Source organism: Capsicum annuum, chromosome 7 (assembly GCF_002878395.1).
Source record: "Capsicum annuum cultivar UCD-10X-F1 chromosome 7, UCD10Xv1.1, whole genome shotgun sequence".
Taxonomy (NCBI): Eukaryota; Viridiplantae; Streptophyta; class Magnoliopsida; order Solanales; family Solanaceae; genus Capsicum; species Capsicum annuum.
The window spans coordinates 18,016,373-18,041,273 of NC_061117.1; the positions used below are offsets into that span (position 1 = coordinate 18,016,373).

Sequence of the window (24,901 nt, forward strand, 5' to 3'; positions counted from 1 at the left end):
GGGGTTTTATTCCTGTTATGATTACGTGTTCCGTGTTCCATGTTTTACTACGAATCTGTGTGCTTTCCTCTGCTTTCCTCTGTTTTATATTACTCATGGCTGCCGTATTTATGTTATGTAATCTGCTTCTGTGCTCTACTATGTGTTTGTGTGGTATCTAGTGCCTCGAGCCGGGGGTCTATCGGAAACAGCCTTTCGACTTCTTTAGAGGTAGAGGTATGGACTGCGTACATCTTACCCCCCCCCCCCCGATGGGAATACACTGGGTTTGTTGTTGTTGTATAAATTTTTGAATGTATTGTATATGTGCCAGTTGCACCACCACAACGTACTAAGATGGGCCCCCAGAGAAGGTTAGGAATATATCTTGAGTTTGAGTAACCCTTAATAATTCGCTATCTTGAACCATTGATGAAAGATTTGTTTATTGCTCGATTTGTTGATTGTTGATTTGATGAAACAAATTTTTCGCAATTAGGGGGAGAGAAACATGAACTTAAAAAACAAATTGCATGAAAAGTTTCATTATTATATCATTTTGATCCATGTACCCCCATATGTGAAAATGAGGTCCAGAATATCATTCACTTACAAAAACTAGAAAATCAAATGTCAAATGCATTTATTGATTTAAAAAGGATAATGAAGTCACATATCCCTTCAATAAATATGCATGTCTGCATTAAAGTCCCAAAAGTACCATCTACTTATGTCATAGCTTCTGAATCCCAAGCACGCCTGAAGCGTGGTAGGCCATTAGGTTCAAAGAATAAGAATCCTAGAAAAAAAAGCACGAAAAATAATAAAGATAACATTATAAAAAATTCTCATAAAGAGACTCAAAATCTGGTTAATCGATATTCTTGAAGAAATCAGTGAACCCGATACTCAAGTGAATGAAGAACTTTCAATAAGTCCTACCGGTGATGAGGTAAATTTAGATCAATCAAAAATTATTGTGGATAATATTTTTTCATATAATGTCGCACTAAATATTATGCAAGAAAATGAGGACCTTGAACCTCTATCTGTTGAAGAATGTCGATGAAGAAAAGATTTGCCAAAATGGCAAGAGGCGATACAATCAAAATTGAACTCACTTTCTAAATAGGAGGTTTTTGGACCTGTAGTCCAAACCCCAGACCATGTAAAACCAGTTGGATATTAATGGGTCTTCATACATTAAAAAATGAGAGAAATGAAATTGTAAGATATAAAGCACGTCTTATTAAACAAGGATTCTCTCAAAGACCCGATGTCGACTATGAAGAGACATATTCACCCGTTTTGAATGCAATAACATTTCGATGCCTCATTGGTCTAACTGTACATGAAATCTTGAAATGCATCTAATGGATGTGGTTACAACTTATCTTTATGGCTCACTTGATAATAAAATTTACAGGAAAATCCCTGAAGAATTAAAGATGCCTAGAGCATATAGTTTAAAAGTCCTGGAAATTATTTTCAATCAGGTTATAAAGATCGTTGTACGATCTAAAACAATCAGTGCGTATGTGGTATATATCCTTAGTGAGTACTTGATAATCAAAAGTTACATAAATTATGTCATTTGTCCTTAAATTTTCATTAAGAAAACAACATCAGGGTTTGTTATACTCGTTATTTATGTGGATGACATAAATCTCATTGGAACTTTAGAATAGGTCCAAAGGACAATTGAATATCTAAAGAAAAAATTTGAGATAAAAGATCTTGAAAAGATAAAATTCTGTCTTGGTTTACAAATAGAACGGTTAGCAGACGAAGTCTTCATCCACCAAACAGCCTATACCGAGAAGGTTTTGAAATAATTTTATATGGATAAAGCATATCTATTAAGTACTCCAATGGTTGTTTGATCACTTGAAGTGAGTAAAGATTCGTTCCGACCACTAGAAGAGGGTGAAGAGATACTTAGTCCCGAAGTACCATATCTCAGTGCTATTGGTGCACTTATGTATCTTGCTAATACTATAGGTCCGAATATAGAATTCTCTGTTAATTTGCTAGCAAGGTATAGTTCTTCTCCAACGCGAAGACACTGGAATGGAGTTAAGCATGTATTGATATACTTTTTACTATTGATATGGGTCTGTTTTATACTAACAAAGCTAGTTCAGATATTGTTGGTCATGCAGATGCAGGTTATTTATCTGACCCACATAAAGCACGATCTCAAACAGGCTATGTGTTTACATACAGAGGTACGACTATATCATGGCGATCTATAAAGCATTCTATTATTGCTACTTCTTCAAATCATGCTAAAATAATAGTCATTTACGAAGCAAGTAGAGAATGGATATGGCTGAGATTAGTGATACATTCTATCAAAGAGAGACTTGGTCTGATGTTAGATATCAACATACCCACAGTCATATTCGAAGACAATGCAGCATGCATAGCTCAATTAAAGGGAGACTTTATAATGAGAGATAGAACGAAGTACATTTCGCCAAAGTTATTTTTCACACACGATTTTCAGAAGAATGGTGATATTTTTATACAACAAATTCGTTCTAGTGCCAATCTAGCGGATTTGTTCACTAAATCTTTAGATGGTATACAATATTGAAATGCGAAGACTGGACCAGTTGAATTGGGGTCTTCATCAGAGGGAAAAAGAATATACGATGTACTCTTTTTTTCTAACCAAGATTTTATCCCACTGGATTTTCCTGATTATATTTTTAATGACTCACACCCAAATGCGTATTTAGTAAATTTTTTTTATATGGACATCCAAGGGGCAGTGTTATGGAGGAAAGTGTATGCCCATGTGTCAAATTAGTGGTCATGTGGCCTCATTTTAATAAGGCACAAAGCCTACTAATCCCCCACCCCTTGTAAATGATAAGTTGGAGAATGTTCATGTTTTGGCTATAAATAGCCCTTTCTATATTAAGAAAGGATGTGGAAAAAGAAACTACCCTTTGTTATTTTGTTACTTTCATACATAATTTTATATCATGTAAAAAGAAATATAAATTACAATACTAAACAAATCAAAATATCTAAAAAACATAAAAAATTGGTTAGATCTTAAAATTCTATCAGTGTCACTCGTAAAAGTACTATAGATCACAATATTTAACAACTTACGTGTCGTTTGGTTGGGAATGTAGTTATGTTGGGATTAGTTATGCTGAAATAAGTTATGATGGGATAAGTTATACTGGAATTAGTTATGCTGGGATTATTTTTTATTGAATGTTTGGTTTGTTGTTTTCAAATTAATATGCATGGTATAATTTCTAAGAATAAAGTATTTGATTACCAAAATACCCCTATCTTATTTAACTTCTTTTTTGTTTATATATATTTGTTTTCAAGCTTTAAATATTTATTCTTAAAAATAAAACTTCCATCTTATTTAGCTTAATTTTTTGTGTGTGTGCATTTTCATGTTTATATCGTGTGTATTTTAAAAATAAAACTTTCATCTTATTTAGCTTTAATTTTTTTGCATGTGCCTTCCCATGATTATACCGTGTGCGTTTAAAAAAAAAACTTACTACATCTTATTTGGTTTGAATTAAAAACTTCCAACTTAAATTTGTTAAAGTAAAAGAAGATTTGTTGTTTATGTCACTTCATTTAAACACATATTACTCATATAATATAGAATATTAAAATTCATTTTAATTGATATATACAATATCAATTTTCAAGTTATTAAAAAACTATTTAATTTAAAATATGTAATTGAACAATAGAGTCGATAGTGAAACGATAATGTGTATTAAAACTAGGCAACACCTTTGCAGTTGTTAAAATATTTTATAGATTACTAGTGAATGATAATTATTATTATAAAATCTACTTACTTTAGTTAATCTTTTCATTGTGTAGTAATAACTTTTTATGTTATCAATTCACAAAAAGAACACTTGGAAGGAAAAAATTGATGTTGAATTCCATTTTTCTATTCTTATAAAATTATAGTACCTACATTTTGTTGGATATATAAAAAATTATAGTACCTAGTTTTGATCCTTATTATGTATGAATCTAACATATTTTATTTTTTAATTTGTTAATATTGCATTTTGATCCTTTATATAAGAAAATAGCGTATAAGTTTATAAAATTCACAAGCAAAGGAATGAAAAAAAATACAAAATTTAATTATAAGAGGCTAATTTTTCTTAGTCATATATTTCCTTAGTTCCAAAATAAGATATTTTAGTCTTTTTAATTTGTCATAAATAACACGTTGTAGATAATCAAGTAGATATCAATAATCTTTTATCAATTTCAAAAGCAATAATTAAAGATGATGAAAAAGATTGGAGAAATGTGTTTGTAATGGATTTGGGATATTTTTGTCATTTTATAATTTATCCCGGGATAAATTAAGGTGGGATAACTTATACCACCAAATATGTGGTATAACTTATCTTGGGACTATTATTAATCCCGGGATAAGTTATCCCAAATATTGCCAAACCAAATGGTGTATTAAAAAAATTATCCCGGGACTATTATTTTATCCCGAAATAACTTGTCTTAGTACCTCACACCAAACGGCCCCTTAAAGTATTTAAAAAGACATATTAAAATTTGGTTGATTCTCCAAATCTTAGCAATGTCAGATAAATTGGAGTAGAGGAAGTAACATATATTATGTGAAAATTATGTTAAAAGGTACTATAAATCATAATAATTAACAACTTAAATATCTAAAAACTATATTAAAATTTAATTGCCTCTTCAAATTCCATCAATGCCTCATAAACGGAGATAGAGAGAGTATCTATATTATCTGAAAATGATGTAAAAGAATACTATAAAGCACAATAATTAACAACATAAAATACTTGAAAAATTTTAAATAAATTGATCGACTCTTAAAATTCCATAATATAACATAAACTGAGACATAATAGAAATTATGTAAGAAATACAATAAATCATAATACGAATTAACAACTAAAAATATTTAAAATCATACCAAATATTGTTTGATCGTTCATCTGCGTTGCATTGATTCGGATCAAGAAAGTAACATATATTGAGTTCGTTCTAGCATGGCTCTCGACATCTAATATGTTACATAAATTACTTAAGAGGGATTCGTGAAGCAACTATCATAAAGATTTTGATTGGCCTTAGCGCATATATATATATATATATATATATAAAAGAAGGGAGATTACTCCTATTCTTTAAGAAATAAATTGGGTAAGGTGGGGTAACTTTTCATATATTTAGGAGTTTTAATTCACATATATTTAGGAAGACAATAAATTCACAGATATTATTATAGCAAATATTTAATATTAAAATAATTTGAAAAAATTAATGAAAAGATGATTTTTTTCTTTGCGGAGCCTTTTATTCAAACAACATTTTAGATAGATATAGATGGCATATAATATTTAAAACAAATTTTATTATTTAATTATAAATGAATAGTGAAAATAATAATATACAAAGTATATTTTTATAAGCAGGATCTACTATGAATGAAGTGTTTGTAGACCTCGCCACTACTGTAAGATAGAGAGATAGTTTCCAACAGGGCGACATAACATCTTGGCTCACGAAAATCATTTTCAAAAAAAAAAAAATGAAAGAAAAGCAAGATAAAGACATTAAGACTATTAGGGGTCTTTTGGTACAAAGAGAAGTTATCCATGGATTAACAATATAGGGATTAGCAATACAAGGATTAGTAATGCAGGGATTAGTAATACAAGGATTATTTTTTATCAAGTGTTTGGTTCATTGTATTAAAAACTAGATATATCATGTATTTTAAAACTCAACAAAATCTTTTTTACAATTATACCCTTAAATTTTTATGAGATTTTCTACTTTATTTAACTAGTCAAGTTGCTCACCCTTTGCGCGATCTTAAAAAAGCTAAAATATGAATAATAATTCTCACTCCGCTTAGTTGATCATTTATTTCTTTTAAAAAAAATTGAGTCTATTTAATCAAGAAAAATTTAAAACAAATAAATAATTGTCATATTATAGAGAAATAATTTTTAAAAAATGTAAAGCACACTATGTAAGAACATCATAGACTGTTGACAATATAATTTAAGATTTTCAAATTATATATTTATTTGACAATAATTTTTTCTATTTAAATTAATCCGTCTGTAAATTGAACAATTACAAAATAGCATAAATGTAGTTCACATTCGAAACTATCAACCAACATAAGGGAATAAATGATATTTAAGCACTTGATCCGCATACGCAAAGTAAAAAAAGTTGGCCAATTAAATGTAACATAACAACCAAAATTGTAGTGATTAAATTTAAAATGAAACTAAAAGAAAAAATTAATAAAAAGAATTTAGGGGTAGTTGAGTCATTTAATTCTCTTATCCATGTATTATTAAGCCATGGATAAGTAATCTCATGGTTTCTAAGGGGATAATACACTTTATAGGGATCGTTTGGTAGAGTGTATTAACAAAAATAATGCATGTATTAATTAATGTGTATCATGAATACCTTGTTTGGTGTAATTTTTAGTCAATGTATAACTAATGCAAGCATTAGTTATACACTTTATTGTGTATTAAGGTGTGCATTATTAATACCACTCATTTTCTATGTATTAGTAATGCAAAGTCTTTAATACATGCATTAACTTATTAAATGACTTTAATACCCCTCAATTTTCCTCTCAAAATATTTCACCATTCCTTTTTCCGTCATTTTAATTTGCAACAGTGAATTTTTTCAAAATATTTTACAATTTTTTTCCCACAATTTTAATCTACAACAATGAATAATTGATTTAAATAATTGTAACATATTTTTATTTTGCTTCGAGAGTCTTTGAAAAGATTAAAAAACAATTGAGACTATTTCTTAATTTTACGTTATATATTTTATTTTTGTTTCGACTATGTTAATCCGTTGGCATAATATTTTTTGAACTGGTGATATGTAATGCTATCATACGAATGTATAATGTGATTTGTTATGTATTGGTTAATGTATAATTAAATTGTGCCAAATGAAGAAATATATGATGCATTGGTTTAACAGATTGTGAACTCATTTGTCTGTTATTACTGATTTTTTAATTAAAAATTTTGAATGTATAATTTAAATTATACATTCAGAGATATGTATAATATAATTGTGACATTGAAAGTTTTTTTTTTTTATTAATATATTATGTTTTAATATTTCTGTTTTATACATTGATTAAGTTTTTATGAGTTGTTACAGATATGTACTGATAACATGAATACATACTTTATGAAATTTAATTCTTTGATTAATGTGTTGTATTATTTGTTTTTGGTTATTTAAAAAATGAATGTATAATTTATATTATACATTCAGAGATATGTATAATATTACTGGACAGTTGCTGGAATACATTTATTTTCTTTCTATTCGCTAGATTAATACTTTTAGTTAATAGAATGACTAAGTTTTTATATTTTGATGAAGCTATGTACTCATTTGTCGTAACGAATATTGTCAATGGGTCATGAAGGCTTCTTGTATGAATGAATTAGAATTGTTTGTGATTAAAACATTTGTTTCAGAGCATAGTTGCAGTCTTAGAGACCGAGTGCTGAATAATGTGGTTGCGATAAGTAATTTTGTGAGTGAATTTACTGCTCCAAAATTAATCAATCACAAAAGAATACACACCCCCGCGGACATTATCGAAGAGATGAAAGTTGTTTACGGAGTCGACATTAACTACATGAAAGCATGACATGCAAAAGAGAAGGCGATTGCGATGCTTAGAGGTGGACCAGCAGATGGATATAGAAAAATGTCCCATTAAATATATATGTTGAACCAAGTGTATTCCCAATCGCACATTCGGATGCATAAGGCAGTAGATAATGAGTTTAAATACTTGTTTATTGCATTGCGTCCGATGATTAGGGATTTTGAATTTTGTAGACCAGTTGTTGTTGTTGACGGGGCACATTTAAGCGGTCCATATGAAGGAACATTTGTATCAGCAAGCACATTAGATGGTGCAGGTATTGTGCGTTTAATTTTTTTTTGTGTTGTACTTTTTTTTTGTTTTGTTATTTACTATATATTATTTATCTTATACATTGTTAAATTTTTGTGCAGGTAAATTATTGTTATTTACTATTTTTTTAAAAAAATGATTGACTTTTTAAATTTATATGTAGGTTGTATTCTGCCATTAGCTTACGGTGTTGTTGATTCGGAGAATGACAACGCGTTAATTTGTTTTTTTCAAAAGTTTAGAGAGGAATTTGGTGAAAGAGACAACATGTGTGTTGTTTCAGACAGAAATGAAAGTATCATAAAAGGTGTAAGCATTGTTTATCCTAATGTCCTTCATCTAGCATGTATATGGCATTTATGGAAAAACGTTTGCACCCATTTTAGGAAAAGAAAAGATAGACTTAGTGACCTTTATTATTCCATGGCTAAATCTTATAAAAAATGAGATTTTGAATATATTACGTCAAAGGTTGCTAAGGTTGATCAAAGAGTTAAGGAATATCTAGAGGAAGATGGATATGAAAAATGGGCTAGGTGTCACTCACCAGTAAATAGAGGTAGAATGATGACTTCAAATATAGCCGAATGTATTAATGGTTGTTTGGTTGAGGCTAGAAAACTTCCTATTCTAGGTTTCCTAGAAGAAGTTAGAATCTTATTTGCTGCATGGAATTGTAAGAACAACGAAATTGCATCATATACAAATACAACTCTTGGCAGAAGATTTGAAGAAATTCTAACTCATAATGGTGTTAAAGCTTTGCGGATGATGGTATGTGTTAAAATAATTATGGAACATAAACTTTGTTTTACATTAAGTGTATATTAATATTTTTGTATCTGAAACATGTTATGCCTTTTGGTAACAGGTTAAACCAGCAGGGAGTTATCTTTATTGTGTTTATGATTCGGGACGGAGGTACATTGTAGATATTAAGCGTGGTACGTGTAATTGTGGTTGATATCAAATTGATGAAATACCTTATCCACATGAAATTGTCGTATTAAAAAGTAAAAATGTGGATGTAAAGGATTATGGTCGTTATTGCGCTGAATTGTACAGGCCACAAACCATAGTGAAGACATATAAACTCCCGATAATTCTAATGCCAGACAAGAAGGATTGGAATGTTCCATGTTTTGTTGATGATGAAGAAGTTTTGCCGTCCAAATATCGAAGACCTCCTGGAAGGCCAAAAAAAGGAAGGCACATCGAAGACCTCCTGAAAGGCCAAAAAAAGGAAGACATCTGAAATCTAGTGAATCATTGTCTTCAAATTCAAACCGATGTGGTAAATGTGGAAGAACCGGTCGCAATCGTATGACGTGTGGTTTCTTTCCAAAGGAATCATGATAAAGATAATATTTTTTTCTACATGTTGATGGTTTGTTTGTTTTTAGTAGTATAATCAGTTTAATTAGATTTCTTTGGAATGCTGGAACAATTAATTTTAAGTTTTTTGGTTGCTATTTGAGTTTCACTTGTTCATTTAATATTTAATAGTATTTGAACAGATTGTGTAATTTTTTATTTATCATATTTCATAACTATATCACTGTAATTTTCAACTGATTGGTATATGTGTTATGTTGACCGGAAAATATAACATTCGCTTAAAAAATAGTTGAAACATAATCTGTATGAACTGTTATACGTTAGTATTACTGAGTAAGAAATGTATAATTTAGTGTTATACGTTGTGTTGGTGTATTATCTTTCACAGGAAAAAATATCATTCTATTCAATATGAATTGTTACATGTTATACGTTTATATAAAGAATGATTTTGTTCATTTAAGAATGTGTAAATTAGATTATACATTTGTATCATTGTATGAAATTGTGTAATAATTTATAAAAGTGATTTTGGTAAACTATGTTTGATAATTTTGTTTAAGAAAATATAAAGTGTGACAACAGGATACTATATGTAATGTGTAACATATATTTAACGTATTAATAATTAGTGTAATGTAGTTTTACCTGAAAAGAAAATTTATGTTACATTAAAAATATTATGTGTTCAAATGTAATGGCAATATATTTTTATTTTTTGTTTGTACACGTCGTAAAAAAAGAATATAAGGTAAACTCAATTTCGACTAAGAAAAATTTTGTATCATAACAGTATTGTGTAAGAAACTGCTAATCAATTGTTTCAAAAAAAAAAAAAAAGACATACATAAAATGTTCATTAACCATAAGAAAGTATTACTGAAAATGTGTAACATTAAACACCAAAAATAAGAAATAGTTCTATCAATGCCAACAATTAGAAAACATTGCTACTCTAAAGTAACAATTGCATTTGCTTCAATTTCTTTGATAACACTTTTCCTTGGTCGAGGCGGATCTCCATTATCACTCGTGTACCCTTCATTTTCCTTTTCCACTCCGTAATGCCACAGTAAGAAAGCATAGCGTGCACGTTGACATGCAGAATCAAACTCACATGAATGAACTTGTAGTCCTTCACTTAATATTTTTGCATAGGCACACACAAATACGCCACAGTCCCTGAATTCAAATAATAATAATAATAATAATAATAATAATAATAATAATAATAATAATAATCAGTAAATCAATTCTAACATTATTATACATGAAAAATAAACTGTAATTTATTTACAAACTATCAGACGTTTTTTGTGGGATATTTTGTACATAGTCAATATCAAATGGTATTTCATTTATAAGACCAGTTTGCTGAGTAATCTTCCCTTTGTAAGCTTCAAGTGATGGCCAGTTAGTTCGCTCGGTCTTATCATAAAAGTCATTGTCTGACAAGTAAGTTGGAAGCATAACTGCAAGCTTTTGTATTTCAATTGGAGGTTCTTTTTTCCTTTTACTTGAAAGTGAGTCATACACACGTATTAATCTTTCCTTCTAAACAATCACCGTCAATACCCAATGAAATTCTTTACCGCAGTTAATTGGAACATATACCTTATCAACCATACACCATGGTAATCCAGCAGGCATACATAATCCCTGAATTATATTAGCAATAGCATCTTCATTCTTAGCCACCACAATTGATTCTGCATAGTCTTGTTGCATGGATAGGTCAACTGCCGATTCCGCTGGATAATAGCGAGTATGTGTCTTCTCAACATATGTTTTAAAGAAGCAGCTTGTCGTTGTATATCTATAATTATCACCCAACTGAATCTTTGATTTCTTTCTCAAGTAGTAGAAGATCACATCTAAATGCTACAAGTGAAAGCAGGGTAAAATAGTAAAAACGAATCAAAGAAATCAGTAGCTTTGACCTTAATTTTTTAGTAGATGTATGATATACAGCTATTATACATGACATGTTAGTTAAAGTTGAAGAAATTATAATGGAAAATATTGCATGTATGATATGTTACCATACAATGGTTAACATGTATAATATGTTATTATACATATGTTTTAATGTATGCTATGTTATGCTATTGTTGAATATTAAGTATCAGCAAAAGAACTTATGATATGGATAATAGTTAGAATAAGTTACCTCATCCTTCCAGCATGTCTTGCGTTCGGACATCAAGTAAAACTAATTTTTTTACTGTGGGTATGCAACGACAAAGTCCAATTGTCTAAAACCTAACCCAGAAGCATTTACTCGATAGTGATTGTCCGTCTCTTTCCTGTAAAATAATCATTGATTACACATGACAGTAACCGTTTAGATTAAGATGGCAAAGTATTGTTAGGAAAAAATATAATATCAAATTTCTTACTTGGCAGAATGAGTTTTCAGCAATCCTACGGCAATCCACGGGGAGTAATCAATCATCAATTCGTTAGACAAATCTTGGTTGATGTTGTACCCATCAAAAGCATACTTCAGTTTCTCCTCTTTATCGATATCAACCGCATCCTTGGAGCCAGAACCATACTTTGAAATGTATGGTGATCTTAAAACCCTGGACTTCTTTCTTTCTCATTTGGCAGGTGCTTTTTTTTTTTACGCTTGAAGCTCCCGAACCTGAGCATCAGGGAAGTCAGGTGGAATCTGACTGTCTGGAAGGTCCCAGTGTCTTTCGGTCATTTTATTTGAAGTACCAACATCCAATGACTTTGTAGTCAAAGGTGTTGACAGTCCAAATAAAATTGTATCTACAACTGATTGTATTGAACCAGTTATTGTCCCACCAACTTCATCCTACGTGAACATATACAGATTTGTAATGTATACATATAATATTTGAATGTGTAAATATAATAATGCTTACAACATTTATGCTAGAAATCATGACAGCATCAATATCAGGAAAAACTTGATATGCAGTAGAGAAAAAAATTAATACATTCCAGTTGGTTCAAATTCACTGAAAAATTTGATATGCACTAGAGAATTAACATTAAGTCCCAATATGTACTTTTACAAGGTCGAACACATAGAATGATATTTTTGTGTAAAAAAAAAACGAAGTGTTAAGCAAAAAAAAAATACCTGGACATCTGTCACATCAGTAGATTTCTGATTATTTAAATTCACTTCAGCAACATCTTCTTTAGCAGTTAGATTCACATCCTAAATTAAATAACAATTATTGTGTATTAACATTTATTCAAAGTATAATGTAAAATTTTTTTATGAAGTTTAACACCCGTGATAAGAAATTTCTATATGTAATGGGTGCATTTGAATATATAAATATATCAGTAGTAACAAACGATGTAATATTTGATGCACAAATGATTTTATGACAATAAAAACATAAATATGAATGATGTTAATCATGAACTACAACCTTTATGTTAATGAAAAAGTTTGTATGTTGGATGTATGACTGTTCTTGATATGTTCAATTGAATGTTATATGTACATTTAACTGTCCTAATATGAAGAATTTAGAAGAAACTACATGTGTATAGAAACTTATAGTAGTAATAAAACGATATTAGGGACATAAGAATACCGGCAAATCTTCTACATCTGAAATGTTCTTTTTTCCCAACTCTTCATAGCTACATTCTTCTTCATATGTAATAATCTCATCCTATTATTTATGTGTTAATTATCATTATCCAAGTTGCATGTAGATAAAAATTTATATTTATTAAGACAACTATTAAACAATGTGCAAACTATTGAAAGCGTCTAGATCACTAAATTGTTAGTCATGTATGATGGATGTTTATACATTGACATAATTACATAACAGTTACTGATTGTATGATGTTCATTTATACTTTCATAAATATAAATCAAACCAATATTAAACAATTGTTAGTTATGAATGAGGGTAAATTATAACTGTGTAAAGATATTATCTATGCTATATTAACAAATGTATAAGGTTAACTTATACATCTGAAATTTAATATAATATGTTAAACAGTTGTGATGGTTAGTTATTAAACAACAGTTAGTCATGTATGAGGGTTGTTTAAATGTATAAATATTGATACCTCTAAAGCTTGCAAATCAGAACAGTCCTCATTTTCAAAATTATCCTCACGACCTGCATCTTTATCGGCTGCATTCACATCCTAAATTAAATTACAAGTCACTTTAATTAACAGTTCTCATAAGATCATTTTCGGTAATTCTTGAATGATGTTGTTTAAGTAAGTGTAAATGACATTATTATTAAAGAAGAAATTCATAAATAACATGTTTTTTTTAAAGGAAAATGTAGAAAGTTTAATATATAACTGATCATTATACATTCAAGTTAATGTATGATGAATAGTTAAACTGCACAAGTTTAGTACGTAACAAGTATTCAGGATATAAATACCAATAATTGTTGCTCTTCAAGAAGGTTCTGCTTATTAGATTCTTCATCACGAGACACTTTCATATCGTTTAGTGATCCTTTATCATAATCTTCATGCTATTTTGAAAACAAACAACATTTATTTTTGATAAGGTAAGTATGGTGATTTATAGTAAAAAAAAAACATAAGTGAGAAAAAGTACCTGCATATCAGATTTATGTTGTCGCTCTTGTTTGTTGGATCCGTCTTTTTGACTTTGTTGTTGTTCATCAATTTTGTCCTCCTTTATAACAACAAAAATTTGAATGTATGAAGATTTCAGTAACGTTATGCAAAATATAATGAAATTAATTTGTTATACCTGTGATTGCTGATTTTGTTCATTTTTCAATGCTTTGACAACCTCAGCAGGTATTTTTGATATTAGTGTAACCAGTTCGGCCATCGTTTCAGCAAACTTATCACGTAAAAAAAAGTTAGTAGAAACAAATCATGCTATTCTGATAAAATGTACAATGAAGAAACTAAACTCACACATTTATTGGTGTAATTCTTTATTTCATCTCCATCTAAACTTGATTTAGAAGTCCATTCAGGCTGTGTGGATGATGAAGGAACAGACTTGTATTGGTGACTCTGCGGAGAAACACCAATTTCTACATGATGATGATGATGATGATGTTGAATTTCAGACACACCAATTTCTCTCTTGTCTGCTGCATCCTTATGTGTTTCACGATACAAATCAGATCCATGATGTACTGCATGACCAGATCCAGATGTATCATTATCCATCACCGCTTTCTTTTCTTGCTCAAACATGACAGTCTTTCTTTTCTTCAAAGGTTGGTCAAGCGATACAGGCGATTCAAAACCAGTCTTTATGAGGATTTCCCGCGACGGTATAGTGCTGAAATCACCAAATTCTTCAGCAATGGTGCCAACACGCTGTTGAATTTCAACTGCTATCTTTTTCAACTTTCCAGAATCAGATGTAAAAAGCTAAGTTGTTGGATCACATATCTCCAAATCTTTTCAAAAGGACAAATCCAATCTCCTAACTTCATCGGTTGTAGGTTGTATATTCTTGTAAGAATACTGGAAAGAATAATAAAAAAATAAAATATTTGCACATAAATGAAACGAAGTTAATAAACAAAATAAGTACAAAGTTAAAGAATTACCTTGGTGAACATGCCAGACATAAAAGATTAATACTTAGGCCTTATACACTACACCGACTAGTTTAGTATTCTGGGAATAACGTTTCTCTGACAGACAATAGTTTTTTATTCTACTTTGGAGCAGCACTCAAACATCCAAACATTTAGAACTTGCGGCATTCCACCCAATGAATATAACTGCTTCACAGTGTTGAAATCCTGTTGCCAGGAACTCATTAACTTTTCAAATGTGACCTTCCCCCATGAAAAGTGAATGTACCGACCTTCCTCAACAATTTGAAAGTGCGCAACACTGATTGGTGCTTTCTTATGCTGAGAAAATATAAATGTATGAATAAAGAACAATATCTCCAGTTTCAGAGCATTTTCAGCGTTATCAAAGCTTTCATTCTGCACCCGTGTTATCAATTTTGAATGAGTTATTGCTCCTTTATTGTCAGAAAAATACCTCGACATCAACGCTGATTTAGATGATGAAGTATACATATAATCATCAATATTATCGGTACACTTCAGACCACTTATAATGGCAAATTCAAGCATTGTGAAAATGAGGATTTTCCCTTGTACCCAAACATGAAGCTCGTCTTTGTTATCCTGCTGAATTTCAAGCATAAGTAGGCATTTTGAAATATGTCCTATCCAGTTGCACCGTGGAAAATCCAGAAATATGCCAAAAATCGTATTTAATGCTCTGAGTACATTCTCTCGAAAATATTCCTTTATCTCTTTCCTGAAAGCACAGTTACTTAAGCTCCCCATATGCAATGGGTGTGGTGGGACTTTATCAATTCGGTATTTCATGCCCAGGGAAAAAAATATAGCATAATTAGCTAATAGTTACTGATTGTATGATGTTCATTTATACTTTCATAACATAAATTAGACCAACATAAAACAATTGTTAGTCATGTATGATGGGTAACTTATAACTGTATAAGGTCAAAATATACAATACACTAACACATGTATAATGTTTACTTATACATCTGAAAAATAATTTAATCAATAAAACATGTGTGATGGTTACTTATCAAAGAACAGTTAGTCATGTATGAGGGTTATTTATACATTGACAATTAAATTGTTAGTCATGTATAAGGGTTAATTATACATTGACAATTAAACAGTTAGTCATGTATGAGGGTTATTTATACATTGACATAATTAGCTAACAGTTACTGATTGTATGATGTTCATTTATACTTTCATAACATAAGTCAAACCAACATTAAACAATTATTAGTCATGTATGAGGTTTATTTATACATTAAAAATTAAACTGTTTAAATGTATAAAAATTTCAGTCTAATATATACACTATAGTCATAAATGTACGATTTTATCTTATACATCTAACATTTAATAAATTATAACAGACCAAAACATAAACAGAAAATACATTTATAAAAAATTTCAGTTCAACATATACACTACATGTATGATGGTTATGTATACATCTAACAAATTATGACAGACCAAAATATAAACATAAAATACACATGTATGAGTAACTTATACATTTCAAAAAATAATATCAGCTTTATTAGAATGTATAAGCTTTACAATAATATTTCAGAGCAACTATATTATACATTCCTTTGATGAAACACTAATGTATGGTGTAGTATTATACATGTCTCAAATTACACATACAGTTATAGTAAATACCTTCGGTGGACGTGGTCGGCCAGAATCATCAAATTTTGTTTTACTTGCTTTTCAAGTAGACTTCTTTGATTTAGAAGCAGCCTTATCCATCAATTTCTTCATTGTAACGGGGTCGTTTCTGTGCTTTGATTGATTCTCTGCCCAATCAGGATCCTGTTCATCAAATGTAGCAAGAACAAATCCAAGTGGAATATCTTGTACAGTTGCATCTAACTGAGTAATTCCTAAACTAAAACTTGGAGGATTATCCATTACCAAATAACACTATTTTAAGTTAATAGTATTGAAAATTGAACTAAAAATAAGAAAATCTCAGATCTAACTTGTACCATATGAAAAATAACGAAAAGACGAACTACTTAACTTGAATAAGCTTGAACAATACTATAATTTGAACATGCAAAAAAACAAAAAACGGAAAACCCCTGATTTGAAAAAGTTGAACAAGAAAAAATTAAAAAAAATTAATGAAGTACGATATTAAAAACAATTAACTGTTGAATAACTTATAATTTGATAACCACAAGTAGATTTTACTTCAAGTACGCCGTAAAAAGAGGGGTTTCAAAAATGGAGTAAATAACGGCTTGATAATGGGAGCATAAGGGAGTAAAAGACGGAAGGATGAAACCGGTTGTTACATGTATAATGTTGATGAGAGAGAAAATACCCAATAAAGGAATTTTTGTAATTATTATGAGATTTGTGTAATTACTTTACCAATTGGAGATTTTTTATAATTATTTAACTTAAATTTGTGTATATATGTAATTCTTAGTTTTTAAAATATATTAATGACTCGATCCGTAACATAAATAAATAAAAATACATTTAGACACATTAGAGTAATAAAAATACTTGAATTATGTTTCTAACATAGTAATGCATGCAATGCAGAAGTTGGTAAAATCTTCTTCCTTTTGTTTGGTTTTCTTTGGTATTGATTTTTCATATTAAGGTTTATCTGATGTGCATTTGCATTGCATACAATTCATTAATATTGGAGATCTTATATCTCGATCAACTTCATTTTTATAAGGTATTTATTGAAAAAGAAAATAAATTATAATAGTAAAAATTATATTTGATGTTATACTTCGCAAAAGAATTGAAACCTATAGTGAAAAATGAAATATATATATATATATATATATATATATAAGTCGTGATATTATTTACTGACTTGATATGATACTTATCTACTCTATTTTCTTAAAGATTATTACAGAGAAATAAAATATTGAATACATAAAGGGTCAAGCTGTCAAAACGGTACCAATAATTGGATCAATAATTGTCACTGACAGATATAGAGTAGTGGAAGAGTTTAACAACATTAACACAATTATTGTTACAAATTAATTATTATTATAGTCATTACTAAAAATAATATACGGAAAAGGATCAGAAATACCCTTCAAGTACTAGAAATGGTTCTAAAATACCCTTCATCTATCTTTTGGCTCTAAAATGCTCTTCCATCCACTTATAGGGCTTAAAAATACTCTTCAACTTAACAGACATCTGATTAAGCTTTAATTTAACAAATGAAAGCTTGTCATTGGTTAGAAATTTAATTAATTAAAATCTAATTATTTTTAAAATCCAACTTAATTCCCACTTAAACTACCCACCCATCTGCCCAACCCAAACATAACAACTAAAGGGGGAAACTATTCTAGACATTAGTTTCAGCTTCTCAAAAATTCCAATCGCAATTTTAGGATTTCTCAAAAATTCAATCGCAGATTCTAAGCGGCCAAACGCCACCGCCGGAGCTTCGACGACTTTGACAGCGGCGAACCAGTGCCAAAACATGCGTCAAGCCTCCACAAACCTAACCCGACAAAAATACCTAAAAAATACGCACTCAAACGTCAGAAATTTGCATTGGAACACAGCGCCACCGTTTGCAATTTCCGACAGTGGCGCCACCGTTCATAGTCAAACGGGGAAAACTCAACACCAAACGGGGCGCCTCCTTTAGGCGACCAAACCCCAGCAAAAAGATTCAAAAAATACGGCGTCAATCGACGCCAATTTGAGATCGAAAATTTTGTCGTCGGCGGCGATTTCCGACGACGGAGCTCCAAATCCAACAATTTCAACGCCAATCGAATCTAACTGAGGTTAGGAACAAAAATGTCACAAAATCCCCTTCGATTTCTTCACAAAACGTGTCTAATTTTAGATTCCCTACTGTTTGCTTGTGTTTACTCATATAGTTGTCTGACAAGTTCCATTTTTTAATTATTTTTCATGTGAATTTATTGAAGAATGATTGATATAGTGGATGTAATTTTTAATCATGGGGAAAGTGGATCTTATTTCTTCAACTAGTTTACACAAAGAAACTGAACCAATATTGGAGAGGATATGATGTTGATCTATTGTCATATATTGATTTTACTACAGAGTTCACTGGAAAATTTGGTTTTAAGGTTGTCAAGAAACTACTAGTAACAGGGCCTAATGGTGAATATTTTTTGCTTGAGGATGATTCAAGTATTAGGACCCTACAAGCCATTTTGTCTAGACAGTTCAGGATGCTTCAACTCTTTGTTGTAGATGAGGGTGAAGCTAGTGTTGTAGCTCCAAACATCTTTTTTGATAATCAGCCTATTTTAAATGAAGTAGCTGTAGGAATAGGAATTGATGCTGAATCAGAGGAGGCGGATAATAATGAGCCTCTTCTTAGTGATTATGATAGTGAAGAGTTGGAACTTTTTAGAAACAAAAAGAGTAGAGAAGTCAATGACCAGCTTGACATGTTCTTAGAGTTGAAAAGGGGTATGTGCTTAAAAATCTTAAACAAGCTAAGAGAGTTGTGAGTTATTACTCTATTGCTAATAAGAAAGGTCTTTAAATTGATAAGAGTGACACTACCAGATTGAGATATGTGTGTGATGTTGGATGTCCATTTGAGTGTTTGATATCTGAAGATAAGAAAAGTCAGGTTTCAAAATTAAGACTTTGAATACAAAACACACATGTTTGACAGCTTTTAAGAATAAAAGAGTTACCCAAGATGCTTTAGCACACTACTTCAAGAAGAAAATTCAGAATGATCCAAAAATCAAGGTGACAGATATGATAAAATATTTGTATGATACTTTTAAACTGAATGGTAGCTATTTTACAGTGAAAAAGGTTAAGAGGCTTGTATTAGAGAAATTGGAGGGTAACTATATTGATGAATTTAATAAGTTGGAGGCTTATGCCAAAGAACCGGGGGAGAGCAATCCTGGTACTAATGTGATCATAAATATATCTAAAGAGGCTTTGGACCAAGGGAAAACAAGGTTCTTAAGAATGTATGTTTGTATTCAAGTGCTGAAAAATGGTTGAAAAGCGGGTTTGAGGCCTTTTATAGGGATAGATGACACTTTTTAAAAGGAAAATACAAGGGAATTTTATTAGTTTCACTTGGCCAAGATTCAATGAAACACTTCTATCCCCTTGCTTGGGCAGTGGTGGACAAAGAGACAAGTAGAACCTGGAAATGGCTTGCTGAATTGTTGCGAAGTTCCTTAGATTTAGCTGATGGTGAAGGATTGACATTTATGTCTGATATACAGAAGGTAATTGCCTGACACATTTATTTATGCTTTTATATTGAATTATTATGCAACTAGTACTTTAACTATTTTTATGTTTATTGTTATAGGGGTTGTTGGACTGCGTACATCTTACCCTCCCCAGATCCCACTATATGGGAATACACTGGGTTTGTTGTTGTTGTTGTTATAGGGGTTGTTGAATGCTATTAGTCAAGTATTTCCCAAATCACATCATAGATGGTGTGTAAGACACATAGAAATAAATTGGAGCAAGATTTAGAGAAGTGTACAAATGAAGAAACTTTTGTGGTGGGCTGCTTGGAGCACATATGAAGAAGAATTTCATGATCTATTAAAGGATATGGGTGTTTTTTCTGAACAAACTGCCAAGGATTTAGTGTGGTGTCCTGTACAACATTGGTGTAGGGCTTATTTTAATACAGTCTGCAAAAATTCTGCTTGTGAAAATAATTTCATAGAATCATTCAACAAATGGATTTTAAATGCAAGAGGAAAACCTATAATCAAGATGTTGGAAGAAATTAGAACCAAGGTAATCTGCTCACTATTTTTTTCACAGTTTGAAAACCTTAGTTTTTTACTATTTACTGTCAATTTATAATACTTGTTGTAGATAGGGATATTTGGGTGCTAAAGTCTTGAGATTCTGTGCATATTGTCTTACTATTTTTTTTAGTTAAGCTTGTTCTCTCACTGTTTGTATAAATAGGTCATGGTAAGGTTGGAAGAACTTGAAAATGAGGGGAGAAATTGGGGAAAAAATTCAGTCCATATGCTATGGAGTTGTATAATGATTACTTTATGATTGCACATTATTATGAAGTTAAATCTAATGAAGATCAAGGGTATGAGGTGGTGAGGGCAAAGATACGCATGTGGTGCATATTGGTAGACAGAAGTGTACGTGTAGGACATGGGACTTGAAAGGTATACCATGTCCCCATTCCATCAAAGCTTACATTCATGATAAACAAGAACCAGAAGATCATGTGAATTGGTGGTATTCTAAAGAATCTTACATGTTGGTGTACATGTATAAGATACAACCTGTTAGAGGTTCTAAATTCTGGAAAGTTGATTCTGCTCATGCTATGGAGCCACCAAAAATACATAAAATGGCTGGTAGACCAAAACTTAAGAGAAAAAGAGAAAAAACTGAGTCTAGGAAGGGGGAGGGGGTATGGTCAGCTTCAAGAAAAGGGCTGAAAATGACATGTGGACATTGTGGTGCAACAGGCCACAATCAAAGAAAATGTCCTTTGGTAAGTAATTTTTCTATACTTGTTTAATATTCGCTTTACCCAATCGACTATCTAACTACTTTGTCAACTCTTGTAGCTTAATAGATCAATACAATTAGTCCAAGATGTACTACTATCAGCACCTTAAGATAGCCAAGAACCTGGTGTCGTCATGCCTACTCTTGATTGTGTTGCACCTTTATGTGCAGTTGCTGATATAGATGGAGACGAATCTGAAGAGGATGAGCAGCTAACTATACAACCTAAAAGAATCTCTGAAGCTAAGACTAGGCTTGAAGCTAAAAAAGTTACCCATCGACCAACTGGTACTAGGAAGATTGACTTCAAGGGAGATGAAAATGGTGTGAGTATACCTACAAATCTACCATATTCACCAAAAAAGTTGACTTACAAAGGCAACAAAACCATGAATTCAAATAAATTGAATGTTGAAAAAGCAAAAAAATAGGCAAACTGAAGACAAAGAAGGATGACAAGAAATAGGGAAGCAGTTACTTTTTTTAGTTGAATGTTTTTGGGTTCAAGGGACATGCAGGTAGTAGTTCTTTAAGTTTTTGAATGTATGTAATGGAACAATAGATGTCTTATGATAAATTTCAAATTGTAAGATATTTGAGGTTTTGGACCATCTCTGCTTAAGAGCTTTGTAATATCAAATGAATGTCATATGTATGGCTTATAATAGTCATCATTTTGCTCCTATTGGATTGATTTATATGTAATATCAAATGATTGATTGGACGATTTGGAGCCTATTCTAGCTCAAATCCCAGAAAAATGGTAATTTAGTATAGTACATAATGTTCTTTCTTAAGTTGCTTTCGGATTACTTCTCTTTCGTTTGCAAAATTTTGAGCTATAAATAAGAAAGGTTAAAGGTAAGGTAAGCCTGGAGGTGAGAATGTATCGAATGCAGGGAATTATGATTACATTTACTAACTATGAATTCAAGCAAAGTGATAAGGGCTTTGATATAGCTGAACCTTTCTGTATCAATGTTTTCAGCTTTGTGCAGGTTCTATTTAGCCCCAAAACTAGAAGTAATTCACAAATACTTGCACTATCAGCAGTGACACAAAGTCTGACAACACTTTCATAATAGTACACTATATGACTCACTTTACAGAAGCTATATTAGTCACTTTACAAAAGCTATACTCTCACAATAGCAAATTGTCACCAATTGCATTGTTCAAAAACCACAAAACATTGGTCATTTGTTCCCAGATACAACAACTATCAAGTCTAATTAACATTAAAAAAAATCAAATATAAAGTTTCATTGTGCCATTACATAACAATAAACAAACTCTAAAAACTAGATTATATATTCAGTTACTTCTTTATTACTTTCCACCCATCCTTGTCTTTAGTAGGCTTTAAAATTGATTGGTCATCTTTTTCAAATTCATCAGAATCTTCATCAGGAATGTACTTGACGAGGCAACAAGAAAGGCATTTTGCTAGTCTTTGAAACAATACGGCCTGCTTCATTCTGCATCTCTTCGACAACTTCCAATTCACCCTAGTGCGAGAAAGGAAAATGTTCAACTCCCAAAAGAAAACATCATTTCAAAATGCCTTATGTGTATTTTTACCCTTTCCTTGATAGTACTTCCCACAAATCAAACATGCATAGACAAAGACATTTACGCGAGACACCGAACATTTTTTCATTAAGTCAAAATCTAAAACCTGCAATGACAAACAAGCAAAAAGGAACAAACACAAAGTATTAGTCAATCATCACCATTTCAACACAAAAATTTACTAATATCTCCAGATCAATAGCGATGAAATTACCTGTCTATTGACTGTATCAAGAAAAGGACAGTCTCTTCTTTTGCTTTCCTTGGCGGACATTTTTGTCACGATCTTCATCAGAAGGCTGCTGGACAGTCTTCTGCCTCTTTCCACTAGCCTTCTCATCTGCAATACGATCTTCTGTCTCTCTCTTCTCGGTCATTATGTTCAAATGATGAGTACTTACTGCATATAAGAAATCAGTTATTAGTAAACGCTATCTATATCACTAATTCATCACTAAAATTAAAAAGAACTAGAGCTAAACCAAATGAGAAACTAAAACTAGCACTGCGTACATCAATTTAAAGAATCGTCTAGTGATCAATGAAGTGAACCAAGGTTCAAATCTGAACAAAGACCAAAAACATCAATTTGAAGTACATCAATTTTTGGGGTTCAACAACAGATTTTTCAGCACCAAGAATGTTTTTAGGAGATAAAGAAGAGTAACCTTTAGGGTCCCCAACTGAATGCACTGCATTTTCATCAACTTTAACACACTTTGATTTATAGAAATTCAAATTGGTTGAGTTCTGTGATGAATCGGCCCTGGAATTCATAAGGGATACATTTCTTGAGACATTTTGAACCATATCTACTGACCAATTTTGATTTACAGCAGTCGGAACGTTGTCGTAGTGAAATTGGGGTTTTGAAACTCTAATTTCAAAATTGGACACGTTCTGTGAAGAAATCAAAGGAGCTTTTGTGAAATTTATGTTCCTGACCTCATTTGAATTTGATTGGCGTTGAAATTGTTGGATTTGGAGCTCCGCCAGCGAAATTTTCGATCTCAAATTGGCGACAATTGACGCCATATTTTTTGGATCTTCTTGCTGGGGTTTGGTCGCCTGAAGGAGATGCCCCGTTTGGTGTTGAGTTTTCCCTATTTGACGGTGAGCTGCGGCGGCGCTGCCACTACCAAAAATCGCAAATGGTGGCGATGCATTCAAATGCAAATTTTCGGTGTTTGAGGCAGTATTTTTTGGGGATTTTTGTTGGGTTAGGTTCACGGAGGCTTGGCGCACATTTTGGCACTGGTACACCGCCGTCAAAGTTGCCGAAGCTCCGTCGGCGGCGTTTGGCAGCTTAGAAACCGCGATTGAATATTTGAGAAACCCTAAAATTGCGATTGGAATTTTGGAGAAGCTGAAACGAATGTTTCCCCTCTAATTGTTATGTTTGGGTTGGGTTATTGGGTTGGACAGATGGGTGGGTAGTTTAAGTGGAAATTAAGTTGGGTTTTAAAAATAATTAAATTTTTAATCAATGACAAGCTGTCATGTGTTAAATTAAAGCCTAATCAAAGGTCTGTTAAGTGGAAGGGTATTTTGGAGCCCTATTGGTGGATAGAAGGGCATTTTAGAGCCAAAAGATAGATGGAGAGTATTTTAGAACCATTTCTAGTACTTGAAGGGTATTTCTGACCCTTTTCTGAATAATATATAATAATAACTCTTCAAAAGATAACTCCTCCTTTAATAGAAAAATTAAAACTAAACATTTTTTGCTTTAAATAATCATAAGTAAAATACATATTTATCGCATATACACATTTATTATAATGAAATTATAACATGACTCTTTCTAATCCTTAATCACATCTCATTTACAATGTAAACAAGAAAAATAGTTTATATATTCGATCATACTACATAAATATGTTATTAATATAATTAAATGAGGAAA

At 31.2% G+C, this 24,901-nt stretch overlaps 3 protein-coding genes across 6 annotated transcripts; 1 reads left to right on the plus strand and 2 right to left on the minus strand.

Moving 5' to 3' along the window:
• Positions 1-7,876: 7,876 nt before the first annotated feature.
• On the plus strand, positions 7,877-9,236 carry LOC124885684. The gene is made up of 5 exons (XM_047393924.1): positions 7,877-7,985; positions 8,145-8,350; positions 8,453-8,755; positions 8,853-8,902; positions 9,047-9,236. The coding sequence occupies exons 1-5, from the start codon at positions 7,877-7,879 to the stop codon at positions 9,234-9,236; spliced, it is 858 nt and encodes a 285-aa protein (XP_047249880.1).
• Positions 9,237-10,269: 1,033 nt separating this feature from the next.
• LOC124885685 lies at positions 10,270-15,654 on the minus strand. Its single transcript, XM_047393925.1, has 13 exons — positions 15,007-15,654; positions 14,243-14,686; positions 14,070-14,165; positions 13,911-13,991; positions 13,729-13,824; positions 13,397-13,477; positions 12,435-12,515; positions 11,967-12,143; positions 11,719-11,876; positions 11,562-11,625; positions 10,934-11,200; positions 10,617-10,873; positions 10,270-10,501 (listed from the first exon to the last, which is right to left on the minus strand). Exons 1-13 carry the CDS (start codon positions 15,652-15,654, stop codon positions 10,270-10,272), a joined length of 2,682 nt encoding a protein of 893 aa, XP_047249881.1.
• A 6,912-nt stretch (positions 15,655-22,566) lies between these two features.
• On the minus strand, positions 22,567-24,631 carry LOC124900044. 4 transcript variants are annotated; one of them, XR_007057629.1, is made up of 4 exons: positions 23,941-24,428; positions 23,664-23,761; positions 23,210-23,395; positions 22,567-23,101 (listed from the first exon to the last, which is right to left on the minus strand). XR_007057629.1 is itself a non-coding variant. In XM_047415217.1 (3 exons), exons 1-2 carry the CDS (start codon positions 24,028-24,030, stop codon positions 23,226-23,228), a joined length of 537 nt encoding a protein of 178 aa, XP_047271173.1. In that variant the 5' UTR covers positions 24,031-24,631; the 3' UTR covers positions 22,567-22,931; positions 23,210-23,225. The 4 variants fall into 4 exon arrangements, 2 of the variants coding, with proteins under 2 accessions (XP_047271173.1, XP_047271172.1); XR_007057628.1 differs by lacking the exon at positions 23,664-23,761 and having other exon boundaries at positions 23,941-24,422; XM_047415217.1 differs by having other exon boundaries at positions 22,567-22,931; positions 23,664-24,631.
• Positions 24,632-24,901: the final 270 nt, after the last annotated feature.